This window comes from Micropterus salmoides, unplaced genomic scaffold (assembly GCF_014851395.1).
Source record: "Micropterus salmoides isolate LMB-PRFRI ecotype aquatic unplaced genomic scaffold, ASM1485139v1 Ms_hic_scaffold_16, whole genome shotgun sequence".
NCBI classification, from domain to species: domain Eukaryota; kingdom Metazoa; phylum Chordata; class Actinopteri; order Centrarchiformes; family Centrarchidae; genus Micropterus; species Micropterus salmoides.
In genome coordinates this window covers 9,884,938-9,903,080 of record NW_024040707.1, presented here as the reverse complement: position 1 = coordinate 9,903,080, position 18,143 = coordinate 9,884,938, and the positions used below count along the sequence as shown (strand labels likewise).

Genomic DNA, 18,143 nt, shown 5'->3' with positions numbered 1-18,143 from the left:
ACTTTGGTATCTTATGTGATCCTGTACATTTAAATTAATTTCATTTAAACCTGTACATACATAATTTGAATGTTATCTGTCAATAAAATATGTCTTTCATTTGTACAGAAGAGTTGAGGTGCTATAAAAAGTAAATTGTTAAGCATAGTCAGAAGTCGTCTGTGGCCGTAAATGTACAGCAAATGTACTCACAGCAGGAGAAGAGCAATAGTGCACTGCCTCCCTCTGAATATGGAAGTAACACATTCATTTGTGTTCTGTCTGAGAGAAAGAAGAAAAGTGGGGGTTAGAGAAGTGTGGTTGGCCGTTTCCTGCTTTGAGTTGATGTGTGCATAAAACAGAGAAGAGAAACTTCCTTGACTGTAGAGCTTTGTATTCTGACAGTGTAGAAAGGTCGCGTTTCAATGCTGATCACATTAATTTAAGATAACTGGGAGCTTTATTACAGGACCATGAGCCGTGGATCTAAAGCCAAAGTGGAGAGCGCCCGGAGCTCTCTGCTGAGCTTACAGGAGAACGATAAGTTGGAGGAGCTGCTGGGCAGAAGGTGTGCTGTAAGTTCTGACTGGGGTGGGGATTGCCCAGTGTGATAACGATATCCTGCTCTATTTGTCAAGACTTGTATTCTTTTTGAGGGAAGAGTTAATTGCATAAAGTGAAAGGAAAAGCTATCCAAAATAATACAGGTTATTTTGGTTCTGGTTGAGACATAAAAATGTAAATCATTTCAGCCCTCAAGTCTTCTCTTTTACCTTTGGTGGTTGTTTCATGGTTAAACACTGTATCCTGAATTTTAATGAGCACAGTGGATAGACGAACCCTGAGGTGAACCCTGATTTTAAAATTACAGTTTGAGTTTGAGTTTTTTTCTGAGTTGCTTTTGCTTTTCAGTCAATTCACTTTCTTTTTATTAGTTTTATATATTCAGGTACATTTGAGTTCAAGTCTTATTTTTTATATATTCTATATTCTTCAAATCTTAAATGTTGTCAAAATTAATCTAATGTAAGACAAAGTTTAATGCAGTTTAACGTGAATTACTGACATTAGGTCATCGTATAGAAGGTAACAGTAACAGGAAATGGTGGCTGAACCATTTCCTTCTCTGTTGTTAGAATGAGACTCTATCGATGGGTTTAGTATTACAGCAGAGTAGAAGTAACATTGTTCCTGACTGAGGTAAACAACAAAACAAAATAATGATTGTGCATTTTAATGACTTAATGACAAATTAAAGAGCATCACAGCACTTCAAGTTGTTATCTGAACAAATGAAAGCAGACAAGGAAGTGAATCCTCACCATGAAAAGGCAAATTTACATGTTAACTGCAAGTAAATGCTCTCTTGTGTCCTATCAGCCCTAAACAGTTTTCAATGTATGTACTGTCTGTGTGTTTAGTCCATGTGCACTGCAGTAGCACAGCTGTTCATGGCTCTGCCTCACAGTCCATCCACATGGAGCTTGCAGCACACTGGAGTGGTCTGCCTCGTCAAAGACAACCCTCAGCGCTCCTATTTCATAAGGATGTTTGATTTGAAGGTAACCGCTCAGACAATGCTGCTGTTATAACAAGAATGTAGGTACAAGACTGCATACTATATGCATATTTAGACCCATTTTAGACTGATGATCTAATCATGGTGTATGTGTTGTCCTGTGAATTTAGAAAGTTACTCAACTATGACCCAGGATTACTCACATCTGACATGAGTATGATTGAGCGACTGAAATATTAACCATGTTTTTCCACAGACAGGGAGGCAGGTTTGGGAGCAGGAGCTCTACAACCAAATCATTTACTCCTCGCCACAGCCATACTTTCATACCTTTTCAGCAGATGTAAGCACAACCTCATTTGAACTCATCCTCCAACTTAAGTTACTGTTAGGTTATGATGTGGTGCCCTGCAATTATTTGTATCAGCGGGTCACACATGTTTAAAGTGCTGTTTTTGTTTAATGTGATTCCTTGTTCATTCCTTAAATAATGCAGGATTGTCAAGTCGGGCTGAACTTTTCTGTGCAACAGGAAGCAGACGCCTTCCAAAATGCTGTCGAGGAGAAAATCAACCAAAGAAACAACCGTCAAGGTCAGTGAGGTCATAGCCACAACTTTTATGTCTATTTTTAGAATCAGAGAGCATGAAATACATTTTTTAATAAGATGATTCATAACTATATTTGCAACTCCAATATGTTTTTGTATATGTTCTGCGCTAATATGTTCTGTGCAATATGATCCTGGAAAAGAATTTTAAAAAAATTAATTAAACATAAATGACATGGATTTTTGCCTAAATCTGAAACATATCAAGCATTCATAATGCAGAGACTTGTAGTCATTACAGAATTGTAATACATTCTCAGGGTATTCTTTGAAAAAATATAGCTAATGGATAATGGTAATGGATTGATAAATTATAACTGATAAATTATTTCTTGCCTCCTCATTTAAACTATAGAAAATTGTGTGTATTTTAGCTGAATAAATATTGTATTATGGTGTTGTAATGTGAGGCAAAATGGTTTCTCTTACCTCCTTGTTATTGACAGACAAGAAACAGCGCCCCCTGCCACCTAGCGGTAAGATAGCAATACACTTCATGACTGCACAATGGCATTTGCATGTGTAGTAAAAATAGTAAAAATATTTCTTCCCTTCTTCCTGTCACTGTAGAGAGAGGTTCCCTGCCTCCAGTCCCACCTGAAAAAGGTGAGTAACTTTTTCATCTCAACATTTCTCTTCTGAAAATGATCCTACTACCAATGATGCATGAAATTAAATAATAATAACACACCAACCTGTATGTTCTCTGTCTCTCCTCCAAAAGCATCATCTGGTGGCCCTGGTTCATTCCACATGGCCACAGTGGACATCCAAAACCCAGACATCAATTCTTCCCGCTACCGCTCTTTGCCTTCACCTACTGCTGCTTCCTTAAGTCTGACCAACAAAGGAAAGAAAGATAAGAAGGATAAGAACAAGAAAAAGGGCACCAAACTCTCTAAAGCAGACATAGGGGCACCCAGTGGATTTAAGTGAGTGTTTGTGCCAGTGAAAGTGTTGCCTTGATATCAGGCAGTAAAGTTTAGTTAATATCTAGAGAGGATGTTGTTTTCCAATCACACTGTCTCCTTTCGTTTCCTTCCTGTCAGGCATGTTTCTCATGTCGGCTGGGATCCCAATAACATTGACCCTGACCTGTGGAAGCTGCTCTCCCAAGCTGGCATCAGTGAAGCTGAGATGAGGGATGAAAAGACCTCGCAGCTCATCTATAATGTCATCGAGCAGTCTGGAGGCATGGAGGCGGTCAAAAGGGAGGTGAACAGAGCAGGTTAGACTCACACTGCATCATTTTATTCCTCCTTATTAATGTCACTGCTCCCCGCAGGATAATGTATTTGTCTAAAGTGTGGGCTGAATTGGTTATGCATATCTTGTTCCATTGCATTATAGGTTCTGGACCTCCACCACCTCCACCTGGCAGACAAGGACCTCTGCCTCCTGTGCCAGGCTCTAGTCCTTCTGCTCCGAACCCTCCACCTCCACGAGGCCGCTCTGGCCCCCTTCCTCCCATCCCAGGCCAAACAGGCCAGTCACAGCGAGGGAGCCTATCCCCAAATCAGCCACCAACACGTGCAGGCGTGCCACCCCCACCTCCTCCAACAAGCAGGAGTGGTCCTCCACCGCCACCCCCACCAGCACACTCTGCATCTTTCCCCACACCCCCATCCTCAAAGTCCTCTCATGTCCCACCCCCGACCTCCTCCCACAACCTGCCACCATCTAGCCAACAGCGATCTGTGGGTTTCCCACCTCCTCCTGTCCCATCTACACCAAGCAGAGGAGGTGGGGGGAGGCCCTCCACCTCCTCCTCCACCCCCTCCACCTCCCCCTCCCCAAACCTCTATTTCTTCAGATTTCCCACCACCTCCTAATCTCTCCTGCGGCCCACCATCACCTGCTGCTCCATCCTTTGGAGGAGGAGACAGCAGAGGAGCTCTGCTGGATCAGATCAGACTGGGGAAGAAGCTCAAAAATGTAAAGCTTTATTTTCTCAAAAACATTTCAGACATGCCATATATTAGTACACAAGTCTTGGTGTTTTTGTTGTCAGGCAACTGAGATTACATCAGATTACATTTATTCAAAGTGATTTACAATTGCTAAATATGGCAGAGGTCAATTAGGGGTTAAGAGTCTTGCTGAGTGACACATTGGTGAATGTGTCACAGTTGGGAATTGAACCCAAGTCTCTCACACCAAAGGAATGTGACTTATCCACTGCCCATCACCACCAGATTTCATGTTCAAATGCTGTCCTTTTGTCTTGGTATGTGCTACAGGTAACAGACAGTCCTGATCAAGCTCCACCTGCACCATCAGACTCAGGTGAGGGCATCGTTGGTGCTCTCATGATGGTCATGCAGAAGAGGAGTAAAGTCATCCATTCCTCTGGTAAATATTAGAACATTAACTACACTCTACATGAAGGGCGAGTTTACCCAGAAGGGTCACAAAAAAAGAGTCTCATATCTTTATATGTGTCCTCTCTTTCAGATGAAAGTGAAGATGAGGGTGGAGATGAAGATGATGATGATGACGAATGGGATGACTGAGTTCAACTGATTTTAGTCAAAAACCGCTGAACCACAATACTGTTAAATGTTTTTGAATTTCAGGTTCAATAACTGCAAACTGTAATATGACTTGTATATGACAGAAACTGTGTGGGTGATTAAATCAACACATAATTAAATATAAAGGATTTGAAGGTGAAAGAACACAAGTTCAAGAGAATTCTGAAAGGTTTATATATTTGTTCGAACATTTCCAGTGTAGGATTCATCAGCATGACAGCACATAGCACTGTTACTCACAATGAAGGTGAATGGTGGCTCTGGCTGGAAAATATCTAGTTCCTTGCGCTTCCATTAAAAAGAGCCATTTTAAAAAAATCTGTAAATACAGCATATGACAGAACACCAACAATCAATACTAAATCTGAGCCACTTTCATTCCCATTTTTATAACATACTCTACATAAAAAAACATTATGTTTCTGTATAATTTTCTCATACATCTGTGCAAAGATCCCCAATTTCCTTGAATACCACCACCGAAAAAGTGCATAACTGTAAGAACACTGTACGCTAAACATATCTTCAACACTCACATACTGTAGGTCACTAGAGCACAAGACAGTAAGTCATTATATGACTATGTCCACTGGAATTTAGCTTAACAGAATACATTACACTGTATATACATCATTACACATAAAGGTTGAAAACAGAGCAACTGTACAACTTGCAACAAACAAACAACAACAGATATGCATGCGACATATGCATTAATATCATGAGTAATCATCAAGAGTAATCCAATGACCATATCATGACCATATATATTATATTCACAATTAATATATTACATTTCTGTTTCAAGATACTTGAAAGTACCATACGTGTGGTTTTGCGTGTTGGAGCCTATTAACTACACGCTGCATATAGTTACCATTACAGTTGGCCATTTTTCAAGACAATGAACTGACATATGAGATCTGTCTTTGTTATTTTTCATTACAGTAACAATATAGTTGCATGGTAATCCAGTCGCAGCAGTGTTTTGAAAACTCTCTTTGTTGATGCATTCAAGGTCCAATCAAAATCTGACATTTAAGAAGCCAACGTGGACAATGTGAAAAACATTTGCACTTGCACTGAATATGTTGATCTTCCACAATGATTCTCATGTCACAGATGCTGTGTTTTCCCCCAACCATCTAAACACATTAACAAGAATAAGTTTTAAAACAATCCACATGACAGGTGATCAAGGATCCAGTCTATAATTTTAATTTAAATGTCACCTGAAAGACAAAAGAAATCTAACTAAAAATTTACATATTCTTCCGTAAGTGGTGACAGGTCATGTAAAATATACAAAATTTGTATTTTCTAGGCCAACACTAGCAAAACCACAAATATAGTACTTTAACGACGACATGACAGCATCACCTACCTAATGAATGGAGGTGATACACAAACATGCGTATCAAACATAAAAGTCCACCATAGAGTCCAAACAGGCCAGTGTTGGACAGCGTCTGTCCCGTCCTCTCTAGCCAAGGCCTTGGTCCTGGCTCTCTGTGTGCCTGCGGCTGGTGCGCTTGCGCTGCTGCTGCTGCTTGGGACTGAGTTGTTCCCAGTAGGACTGGCAGTACTGGTTAATCAGTCTAATCTCAGGTGGGAAGGGTGTGGAGACGAGGGATGACTGCAGGTAAGGCCCCGCTTGGCGAGTTTTTGGCTCCTCGTCCTCATCAGCGGTGAGGGCTAAAACAATGTCTCGGTCCAGGATGCGCAGCGCCACGCGGGCCACTGTGTGCTTAAAGTTGTTCTCAGTGGCAAGGCAGTGGTAGAGCCCCGCGTCTGACTGGTTGAGAGACTTCAGAAGGATACCATGGTTGGTCTTTAGAATTCCTCCCACACGGTTGAGCTGCAGAAAAAAGAATGAAATAGCAGTAAAGTCTAAGAGAAGGAACTTTGTATCTGAATTTGTATACAGATAACAAATGGGGAAATGGTTGATGCTCATAAAGAAATAGTGTTTTGGTAAATACACTTATTTAGATGAGAAAATTGATACCACTCTCGCATTGGTATTGACATTCTTATCTAACTTTCTGCAAGAAGGCTAATAGTCATATTTCCCAAATTGTCAAACTTTTCCTTTAACATTTACTAAAATGTAATTGTTCTTTCTCACCACTTTCCGCTTTCCTTCTCTCTGGAAGAGCCACTTGACGGTGGCCTGGGGAGAGCGAGGCTGACACTCCAAGAAGGTACTGCTGCCCTCTACCCCAAACTGCACAGTTTCTCTCAGACGTTTCTCCACTGCACAGATAGAGAGAGAAGAAATTGTGACAACTGCGCAAAACAAACTATGCATGATCGATGCATATCACATAAAAAAGTTGCCACACCTTTTGCATTAAAGCCTCTGCATTGCCGAAGTGGGTCACCATGTTTGACATCCTGTCTTCTGCTCCTCCTGAGACAAAGAGAATTAAGAATTAAGTTAACTTACCACATCCTCATTTCCTACTTTCGCAACATTGCACTTTCAAGATACGAGACATCCCCAACCTCTTGGTGGATGGGGTGAAGGCAGAGCAGCTCTCTCCATCCCAGGCACAATAGGGGTCCCGAGCCAGACAGCAGTCAGAGCAGGCCCTGCCATACACGCCACAGCGGTGCAGCGACACCTGGGTCAGCCCCGCGTCTGATGACACGTACAGCTGTTGCTGTGGTGAAGCAAAGAAAATAAAGTCAACTCAGTATGTTTGTGAGGAATCTGTTGTGGTACAAGCACTGAAATGTGTATCACCAAGTCAAATTTGTCTTTAAGAGGAATTTGCTTACTCTTTTAGAGGATATCTTCATAGTTTTGACTGGAGCTCTGGTCTGTAAATTCATAAATAGCAAAAAGATAAATCAATAAGTCTTTATCTTGGAGATTGAGTATTTTGGTCTTCTCTGGACCATAAATTTAGACATACCCGAAAAACCTCCACTTCTTCTAGTGTCAGTTCCTCCATGCTAGTTGGGTCCTTGGGCAAAACTATAACTTTTTGGACAGTGCCTCGATCTAGAAGTGAGAGAAATTATATTCAAGACCAACATTTTTTGCCAAACAAATCCTCCAGCCAGACAAGTGCCATCAGCCCTGCGGCTGCCTCACCTGTCCCCAGGAAGAGCACTTCATAGCGAGCATCCACAGCATCCACCTGATCAACCACCAGGGCAGTGAAGCGGTAGTCCACACCGGTTCTGACCACCAGGGGGCGCCGGTGGATTGGATAAACTGGATTGAACATGAGAGGATGGGCTCTGATGAAATTCACAGCCTCATCTGAAAAGTTCTTGGAGGAACGGATACCAGGAGTGAAGGTTCCTCCTGGACACTGGTTGAGAAGAAAGAAGAAATAGAGTTTATTTATATTTATATTTGTTTAATCATTTGTTAACTTTCTTTTGCAGATTTAGATGTCTGTGGTTTCTTTGATTGCGTCACTTTGGAGATAACATGACTGAAACGTACTGTTCCAGGCCGTGGGTAGGGAATCTTGCCAGTGTACTCTGTCCATTGGTAATTATGGCCATGTTTGTGGGCAAACGGTCCATTAAAGACATTGCGGATATCAGCCATTGAGTACACGCAGACTGCTGAGCCCCTGAACACAGAGCTAAAGCAGAAACAGACAATGAAGGTAAGAGGTAGAGGTAGGAGACAGTTTGCAAGCTATCCCTGAAATTAAAGCGTGAATCTTCCACAAACATGTGTGGAGAAAAAAAACAACATGTTAGATGAGGTTGGGTGAGTGTGAAATTGTCAGCCAAGCTTCAAAAAACAACTCACCCCGCTGTAGTGAAGAGAGCGTACACCATAGGGTTTCGCTCATCCTGTGTGGGCTGAATAAACACATCCCCTGGAAGAGGAACGATACAAAATCAATAACATGATGGTAAAAGCAGTTGCAATTAAAATGTAATCAGTTTAAATGCAATGCTTATATTATTGTGGCCTCACGTAGTTCATCAAATCGCGTCTCTACTCCATCTTCTCCTATCACCGAACAGATAAGGCGAGCCTTCAGGAACGTCGTCCACCGGTTCATCAGGGACTTCTGCCCTCCTTCATCATTCTAGACAGGAAAGAAATTAGGTCACAGCTCAATAGGTACAATGTATTTCATATTACAAGGAAGGTTACATGTATTTTCACTACATATACAGTGTGGTTTGGCTCACCAGACACACTCTTCCCACTCTGGCTAAAATGTTTGGGCTCGCCCCACCGCTCGAGTCTAGACTCTTCTCACGGAAAAAGAAGTAAAGTTTGTCATCGTTCCTTTCTGCACTGTCAGGGATCTGCTGGATCTTAACAAACACAGGCTCTAGAGGATAAAAACAGATAAGCGGAGTGAGGATTGAGGCAAGTGGATGTCAAATAAAATAAGAGGAACCATAACCTGTAATCAGCAACATTTACCTCATCACACCCATACTTACTCACCGTTGAGCCACCTGGAGTCATACTGCTCTGTCCTGATTGCTGTTCTGCCTCCCATGGTCCTAAACAGAGCAGCATCTGTACTCATGAAGTCAATATGGACCCCTGCATAGAGGTTACCATCTGCAGAGGTGAGACAATAAGAGAACAGAGAGGTGAGACTTTGTGATTCAGTGTAAGGGATTTGATAAGATTTTGTGTTTTTGCTACTTATAAATGAAACCGGTCTTACGAATCAGAACTGCAATGTTCTCCTGTTTGGGATCATAGGAACATTTTCCCTTTCCTGAATCCACATACCCAGGGACCAGCCTAAACAGGTAGTCCTGCAGAGGCAGATTAGAAAGGGAGAGTATGCATAAAAATAGATTGTTAAACGTCACGGGGGGAGCATAGGGAAATCATAAACAAATCAGTGTCCCAGTTTGTAGTTCTGAAATATTTAGCAGGACATGCTTTCCAGGCCTACTGCTGAGGGATTTGTGCGGTAAATCCCACTCAGGGAAATGTAAATGTCTCTGTGTTCACCTCTGCCCTCCAGCCTCTGTTGATGAATGTGCAGATAGGTTGGTACGCCCCTGTTCCACAGGTGTAGAGGTGGGTGCGGTTCCACGGCTCTATCAACCGCACAAAGTTGGCACATTCACCCTGGACAAAGAGGGGTAAGACAAATGGAATTCAAACAACATCATCCTCATTGTCCCATCATGAAAGCAGAGGCCTCAGATTTTTGAAAGAGCAGGATGTAAATACATGATCCCACCTGTCTTCCTTTTCCTGTCATCTGGCATTCTCCCTTTCTCTTAGCAGATGCTGGCCAGTGGATCTGTATTTTTTGAAAACAGCACCCAGAAATACTGGATTATTGAGGATCACTGCATTTAGAGACTTAACGCCACATACCAAATAGCAGACGGGATTTAGGAAAAAGAGCAGTTTGTACGCACTATGAGTGGCTCCTTGTTGACATTGTGCATGTCCAGAGCCACCAGGTACTCCCGGCTGCCCAGGTACAGCCGGCCCTGATCCTGATCCATCAGGAGGATGCGGTAGTCACTGGTGTTGAAGGAGAAACTGAAGGGTCGCGCTGCCTTTGTGTCCATCAGTTCTGTGTGAGAAGTGTTCCAGTTTTGTTAAAAAAATAAAAAAAATACCAAACAGACTACCCCATTTAGAAAACCAACAGCAGGGGGAGCAAAAATATATTCCCTTTATACCATTAACATGTTTCATTACTGACTTGGATGAACTTATGGTCCCTTGAACAACATCCTTCTCTGGAAAATGTGTCACTGATTAAATATAACTCAACTTGGTGCATTTTAAGAAACATATTCGCTTTTAAGATCTCAATATTTTATGTGTCCTGACTGTCTGATTGAGTTTAAGGCACCACATGCCCGGTGGAGTAAGGCGAAAAAGCAGGTCCCTTAGGAATCACGGTGAGTGGAACTCAGACCTAATTCTTCAGATCAGGATTGTGTTCAGCAGAGCATAACCTGTTAAAACACGCTGCAGTGGAAAATGTTTCTCCTTTTTTGTTCTCCTGAAAGCTTTGATTGAACAATTTTCATCTGCTGCGAGACAAATGGACTGTGTGCAACTTTCCATTCTTCCATCCGACAATTTATTGCATCATTTTAAACACATAAAAAGCAACACACGCACATCTGTGGCATATGTAAGATATTGACGACCATGTGTGCACACTGGGACACAGCTGAGCTGAGGCACGTTAAAGACAGCAGGCTTATTTAGTGACAAATGTTCACAGAGACCCTCAGAAGCCGGCTTACAGGGATTCAAGAGGAAGCGCAATCTTTATTTACATCAAAGTGCCTGCCATCTTCCTTTTGAGGTCATTGTTAACAGGATGCAGTCAAGGTGCCACTAAAATAACCCACGCAATCGGATCTCCGGACGACATGAGATGGAGTCGGGACGAGGTCCGGTTCTGTTCCTGAGAGGTAAACACAGGATAACAAGGCTCTGGTCAAGCTCCACTGTACCATAGTGGATTCACTCAATGGTCTAAATGTAGAAACACCACACCCCTATACATGTCTCCATTCTCCAAAAATAGCAAACAATGTACTGCCATCATCTGGTAAACATTCAACAAACACTTATCCCCTGACAACATTCTGACACTGACAGGGAAACACTGGGAAGGACATACAATTCAAGTATGAAGCTATAGCTCGGCCACTATAAGCTCTCGTGTTACAACTTGACAACATAGTGTCACTAAGGCATTAATGACCACCGCTGTTTAGTCACAGGCCTATCTCAAGTATGAACAAACTGGTGACAGCACTGCGACGGCATGAGATTCTGAAACATGGCTTCAATTACACTGCACATTTTGCTCTCTAGCAATGCTGACTAATTCTATCAAATGAGACTCAGTCAGTCCCTTTGAAGTGTGTATAACTGACATAGCCTCCCAGCAACAGAGGAAACAATGTAGGATCTCTATCCTCTGCAGGCCTCCTGTACCCCAGAGTGTCACTCAGGCTGACTCATTCGTTCAGAAGAATCACATGTCCTCCAGCCGCCCCGAAAACCTCCTCCACAGGCGCCTCGGGGAACAAAGGGACTCCGTGTCACAAACAATGAACAATAAATCCTTGGAGTGGCAGAAAACAGTTGGGGAGTAAATCCAACTTTTCTCCTTTTTGTTTGGAATTAGGGGGGGAAGGGGAGGTATGTGGATGTGGCTGCTTTATCTGCAAAACCTTACCAAACAACCTAACAATTCAACAGCACCTCTCAGCTGCTCTCAACAAGCCCCTGTACATGAATTTGTCATGAAGAGATCTGTACAGATGTGAATTCCTGTATCTTACACAGGGAGGAACATGATCGAGTTCAAGACCAAACTTGTACGTGTAATTGGTCAGACTACTAAGCTGTTTACTGAAAGGGGATTAGTGTTAAAGGTCATATAAAAATGCACTGCAATTACTCTCTCAAGACTCAAATGGAACGGTTGCCGAAGAACATGTAGACAGCTGTTTTCAGTCTAAACAGTATCAGTTGAACACAAAACAGTGCTGCGAGTAGACTCTTGACTGCCAGTTATCATCAACCGCAGATCTCCAGATTAGCTCACCTCTAATCTGCTTCAGATGTAGAAATTCATACATTTCCCTCAATGCAGAGGATCAAGATAAAACACCAAACACTGCCTAGACCTGACGTGGAACCAGAATATTGTGATCCACCTCCACATGAAAGCCTGTCATAAATATGATTCACACCTCTAATTCTTACTTACACGTACTATAGGTGTGACGTGTGCACGACTGTTTGCGTCCACATGTGCAGGTGCACTTAAAGTGAGAACATGATAAGGGTGCAGAGATAACTGTAATCATGCAGCATTGTTTTGATCAAAGGTGTCATCCACATATTTGTAACATGAATCTCTGCCGTTAGAGTTAATAGGGACAAGGAGCAGATTACACGGGAAAATCCCAAACGCCTACAAAAAAGGGCTTTAAAACCACGATCCACCCCGGTTTTGAACTTACACCTCGCAGCCAAAACATCACAGCTCTAGAATATCATTTTGCTCTTGTGATCAAATTTCAGGTGTTTCCTTCTTGTGTCATCGTGTCAGACATCAAAAACAAAGATGTGACAGGTCAGACTGCAGTGCGTGTGGGTTTTAGGGTGTGGGCAGAAACTTCGCCGAAGGGCACTACCAGTAACCAACCACACGTAATATCCACCTTTTGTTTTCAGTGTTGCACGGTTTGACATGTGACAGGAAATAGGTTCTTTACATATGTATAAAGAGGAAACATAACTGTTCTTGTGAATGCGTGCACGGGACGTTTGCATGAGTTTGCGTGTGCGGGAGTGACTTAATGAGAGAAACCAGACAAGTAAAAGAAACCATTATGACAATCACTGCTGTCAGAGGAGTTTGAGTTAATCTGTATGAGCTCACCTTTGAAGGAGAGGCGAACCCGTGGCGCGGACTGCTGTAGGCCCGAGCCTCTGTAAACACATAAGGCCAACAGGAGGAGTTGGGCTCCAGATGCTGTCATGGTAACAGTCATGCAGGTAGCCCGCAGAGATCTAAATCTGGACGAAAAAAGAAAGAGGAATGAACTATTATTATAGAGTGCCCCATGAGAAATGTGAGACAGAAAAAGAAGGACAGGCAAAAGACTCTCTCTCTCTCTCTCTCTTTCTCTGATCTCTCTGATCAAAAGTTTGGCCTGCAGCCTTCCAAGGCGAGACGTATAGTTTGGCAGAAGAGAACAACGTCCAAATCTTCACACCTGCTCTGGAAAATATGACAGCCCTATTATTTATTTAAAGTGCAAATGTAGTGAGGTATGTGTTAAGACTGTGCAATTGTATTTGCAAGTACAGTCACACAGGAAATATCTGAAAAAGGAGATGAATACCTTCTTGTCTTCATCTTTAATATTTTCCTATAACATTACATATATTTCATCCACATTTTCATAGAAAGCGAAATAACCCCCCCGACTCTGATGCCCATTAGTGATTCCCTCTGCCTCTCTCTCTCAGTCTTTCAACAAAGCACGTTGACGCACTTTCAGAAGTTGATGAGTGAAATACATGACAGTTCAAAGAAACAGGTAGTCCTCGCTGAAACAATTTCTGACAGTTTAGGGGTGTTGAAACGCAGCCTAACTGTTAGACCTTAACTCAAGCATTCATTATGCATCTGCACTTTGCTGGAGAGGATCACATATAAATTATGAATACTAAAAGCTGAGTCCACAACATCCATTAAATTGTCTCCCTGAAGGTGTGCTTTTCTCAGGCTATAAGCCATCCCACGGGCTTTTCTTTTTCTCATGGCATCCATGTAGCCAAGGCCTCCAGTGGCACACGGTACAAGCCTCAAAATGAGGGCTTTTAGGGAGAGGTATTCATGCTGAAAAACTAGTGAGATTTTACAAAATGTTAATTATAGGCCTATTTTTCAATAAGGCATGCATTTATATGTATATTTATATAAAAATATGTACCCATGAAAAATTTGAACATTGTGATGAAAACTGAAAATGACTGGCATGCTGGACATTTAGACATTAAAAACAGAAGCTACTGGGAATGCCTCACAGGCTTCCTGGCATAATCACACAGTTGCCATATATCTTCTCACCAGGGAAGCTTGATCTCGATTCCTCCTATCAAACACTGTATATTCACTGTTGATAACACAAATGCACCCCTGTGATGTGAAATCAAAATAACGTGGACACACATTTTCTGTCATGTAAGGTGACATATATTTGTCACCTAAAGAAAGCAGCACACATTAAGAACAGCACTGGATCACTTTATTTAAAAAAAAGAAATGCATAAATAAATAAACAAACATGGTCACCAAAAGTGTTCCTATTCAACAAATCATAGTTAAATGAGCATGTAAGCATGGAAACACCACAGGCACATTTCAATCCCTTTGAATATAATTTCTTTTAATAGGCAACAGGGCAAAATGTCAAATTCTCATGAATACGTATGATTAATATTAATGTCCTAGGCTACCCATTTTATTTAATCTACCGTCATTTAAATGTGGTTAGACAATAATTGAAGGGCAAGTATTCCCATTGAAATACCTTAACATCTAATATCAGGAACTAAAATGTAATTCTGTGCCTGCGGGTCTCCATGCACGGCCTGATTGTACTTCGTGGTTTGAATGACGGTATTTCTACAGTTTTTCGGTGTTGGGTGGTAACCTTCAGGACAGATTAAAGTTCTGCTGTAATAACATATGATTCCCCTTTCAAAAAATAATTATAGGATTTTAATGACCTAGTTCTATTTTTCCCGCGGAGTGCGCACTTACCTGTGAACTCAACATCCAGAAATAGGAGCCGAACAAATGTGTGTACTTCAGTCACCTACCGTTTAGACTCCGCTACAGAGTAACCAAGCATGAGTTAAAAGTTAAACCAGAGAGAAGTTAAATGTCCTACCTTTGATTTTTGACTTTCTCGGTACCCGGTACGCCTCTCAGATCCAAAACTTGCGAGATGTTACCGCTGCATTCCCCGCGTTTTGTGCTTCGGAGCTGGATTGGAAAATCTCCCTCAGCAGCGCTGTGCAGGCATAAAACAATCCGATAGGTTTGCAAATTCCCCTTGAGAGAGGGAGAGAGGAAAAAACGCAGTCTAATCAGTCGCTGTTAACCGACTGCAATTCTTCCATGAAACATTAAAAAAGAAAAAAAAGCTGATCCCTGAACGTTTGTTCCACTCTTTCCAAAAAAAAGTTTAAGCCTGGATGGCAGCAACCATAACCGTGATCTGGACAGGACGTTGGACAGTCCTTTAAAGGGAGTTTGAGTGTGAATCAAGTGACCAGGTGCAGGTGTTGGGAAGAGTGTCCGCCCTGCTGTCCTCTCCCTTCTGTTCTGCCCCCACCCAGCCTTCCCTCTCCTGTTGGCCCACAGCAGCATTGGACCAAACCTCTTGGTACACCATATGGGTATGTTTAACCCTGTCACTGCTGGTGAGTTTCACTCTACTGTAAACTGTTATTAATGTCAGTTCAAGAGTTCTCTGTTTGGCAGAGTTTGTCTAAGCTGAATAATTCACTTAAATGGTGATGGGCATACAGCCACTGTTTTATATAAATGTTTTTCTTATGCACCAGGGCCTTCTTATACATGATGCAGGAGCTGAAATTCCCTATTAAAGAGGACCCATGGCTGCCACTTGGACAATGTTGCCATTACTCCTCCGCTCTATCAGAGCCAGGTCAGCCGAAAAAAGATTCCTGGGATTCCTCTCTGGCTGGCTCCAGTGCTCATGACAACAGTGACAAAGCAACCAGAAGGGGGGGAGGCTGGACGTAAAGGACATCCATCCTGTTAACAGAGCTCTTGAGCTTGAAATTAAAACAGCGCCTCTCATCATTACTGGCTTTGCGGTGAGCTCTGACGCAGTACGGAGCACTGAAGACACAAAAGCATGGAGTGAGTGTTTTCTGAGCTACAGCCCTGCAAGACAGTAAAGAAGAATAAACACATGAGGCAATGTGGTGTGTCAGTGTGTAAAAGGTCACAGAGGAGGGCAGTTCCTGGCAAGCCTCAGAAAGATTAAATTCTAACTTTTTGAATGTATCTTTAATGCAATTCCGGGGTTTGATTCATCATCACACAGACTGAGTATGTACACTCCTTATCGCAAGCTGGGGTTCAGCCAGATGTGATATACAGGCAGTGGTGTGTCAAGATGTGTCCAGGAGGGAGTCTTTGTCCGTCCCCCCTCCACACACACAGGAGGCATCACTCTGTTTCCAGCTAAGGAAATGAGTCATGACTGTGTGCTGAGTTCAGGTTTCCGTGCGCTCTCAACTTTGGCCATGGACACCGGTACACTGACCAACTCCCACCGCTTCTTAAGCACCACTTATCTTCATACATATCTCTTACCATGCCATCCTGTGGTCTTATCTAACTAGCATGCGCCCGCTATACTGCCTCAACTTGCTTAAGAGATAGCAACAGCTCTTCACTCACCAGTGGAATCAGTAGTTTTGCTCTGTGTACGTCAGTACAGAGAGCAGGAAATAGTGGCCGAACAGGCCTTTCCCTTCCAGAATAATGGATGGATTTTGTAGCATGAAGACAGACAGCGAGGATTAAATATCAAACACTGAGTCTGTTTTTCAGATCTAAAAAGCTCTGTCAGGAGGATCTTCTCATCTAATGGATAGGTAATGTGAAATGTGAGGGATACATTTATCCCTGTAGGCCAACCAAAGGCTCCAGATGAATCCAGGACCCTCAGACACATCAATCATGAGAGTATTGTCCCCTCGAGGAAAAACAGCCCATTATTTGACCTATGGTCTTTCCAACAGTATATTGATGAATAGAGAGAGTGTTTCAACTTGCCTGCTACAGAGAGGCAAGTGCAGGGCGTCACCAGTGCATGCTGTGATAGACCATGACCCTGGGAGGAAATTATAGGTTAAAGAAAATAAAGGTACAATATTCACCAGGATTATTTTGCTCTGTTTCCAACCACACCTCTCCTCACATGGCTGTACAAGTCTTCAAATTATTATCTTACAGGTCAGGAAAAAATGCAAACATCAAAATGCAAGATAAGCACGAAGGGAACAGGTGCTGTGTGACATCCACGAACTTCACACACCAGTGATTATCAAAGAAGAGCTACTTTGGAAAACATATTTGACATGAATGCGCGCATACGTGGCGCACATTCCAGTCGCAGCCTGCTCACCACACACGATATTGGAAGTGAGGTGATTGCTGTTTTTTTATTTTTTATTTTTAGAGAAAACCGTTCTGTAGCTAGCTTCCCCGAGATGCAGCCCTGTCTGCAGTCATCCAATATGCCACGTGTCCACCGGGCCAGCCAGCCAGCCACCATCTGCCTTAAAGACAAGACTGGCACTCTCCCTCGCTATAAAATGCAGCTGGGAGAATCAACAGCTGTCAAAGAAGAGCTCTTTCCAAATAACAAGGGGTGTGTGTTAGGAAGGGAGGGAGGGTTACTGTACATGAAAAGGAGGATAGTGAGGATGAGTGAAAGTACAGCGCTTGTGTCTTTAAAGGTAAATCTGTCAGCACTCATGCAAATGCCTCTGGTAATAGCCAGTTAATGGTTAAATGTCCCAGTTCCAAAACTGTCCAAAATGTTTTTTGTTTTGAGTACGTGTGACTTCAGCTCCATCTTAAACTCCATGACAGACATTGTTTGTGCTCAGAGAATCAGCTAAAAAAAAATCTGTCATGCTGATAAAAAAGGGAGAGTAAAGTGCACGGGACTCTCTTTGCAAATTTGCACGCAAACATACATGTATAAAGTGTGTGCATGCAGATAGGGGATGCACACACTCGCACACACAAATGCACTTGATCTGGTCCTTCATTTAAAATTAAAACGATTTCTCTTATCTCTCTCCACACCCTTCCTTTCTCCTCCCTTTACACACATCCTTGAGACACCAGACTCCAGGTGAATTTCAATGTGAAAGACATGAAGGTAAAGCAAGTGCTGCAATCTGTTCATTCTGTCAAGTGGTTGT

The 18,143-nt window shown here is 42.4% G+C and overlaps 2 protein-coding genes across 2 annotated transcripts; one reads left to right on the top strand and one right to left on the bottom strand.

The window, feature by feature from the left end:
- The first annotated feature begins 316 nt into the window (after positions 1-316).
- LOC119905223 (wiskott-Aldrich syndrome protein-like) lies at positions 317-4,791 on the top strand. The gene is given in 12 exon segments (XM_038722010.1): positions 317-554; positions 1,401-1,541; positions 1,755-1,841; positions 1,995-2,091; positions 2,555-2,584; positions 2,679-2,714; positions 2,833-3,040; positions 3,158-3,336; positions 3,459-3,856; positions 3,858-4,043; positions 4,349-4,460; positions 4,563-4,791. Coding segments are annotated over 12 exon segments (1,635 nt in total). The 5' UTR covers positions 317-452; the 3' UTR covers positions 4,622-4,791.
- Positions 4,792-4,802: 11 nt separating this feature from the next.
- Positions 4,803-15,410, bottom strand: LOC119905222 (semaphorin-3F-like). The gene is made up of 18 exons (XM_038722009.1): positions 15,059-15,410; positions 13,036-13,172; positions 10,025-10,185; positions 9,841-9,903; positions 9,606-9,725; positions 9,310-9,403; positions 9,081-9,200; positions 8,816-8,961; positions 8,595-8,709; positions 8,424-8,493; positions 8,106-8,250; positions 7,746-7,968; positions 7,564-7,652; positions 7,427-7,468; positions 7,151-7,308; positions 6,988-7,055; positions 6,771-6,898; positions 4,803-6,500 (listed from the first exon to the last, which is right to left on the bottom strand). Exons 2-18 carry the CDS (start codon positions 13,145-13,147, stop codon positions 6,126-6,128), a joined length of 2,229 nt encoding a protein of 742 aa, XP_038577937.1. The 5' UTR covers positions 13,148-13,172; positions 15,059-15,410; the 3' UTR covers positions 4,803-6,125.
- Positions 15,411-18,143: the final 2,733 nt, after the last annotated feature.

Excerpts from the sequence above, each read along its gene's own strand:
- LOC119905222 (XM_038722009.1), bottom strand. The coding sequence starts at position 13,147 with ATGACTGTTACCATGACAGCATCTGGAGCCCAACTCCTCCTGTTGGCC. Across the intron at positions 9,726-9,840 it reads TGACAGGAAAAGGAAGACAG|GGTGAATGTGCCAACTTTGT; the intron begins GTGGGATCATGT and ends CTCTTTGTCCAG. Across the intron at positions 7,309-7,426 it reads TGAAGATATCCTCTAAAAGA|CAACAGCTGTACGTGTCATC; the intron begins GTAAGCAAATTC and ends GCTTCACCACAG.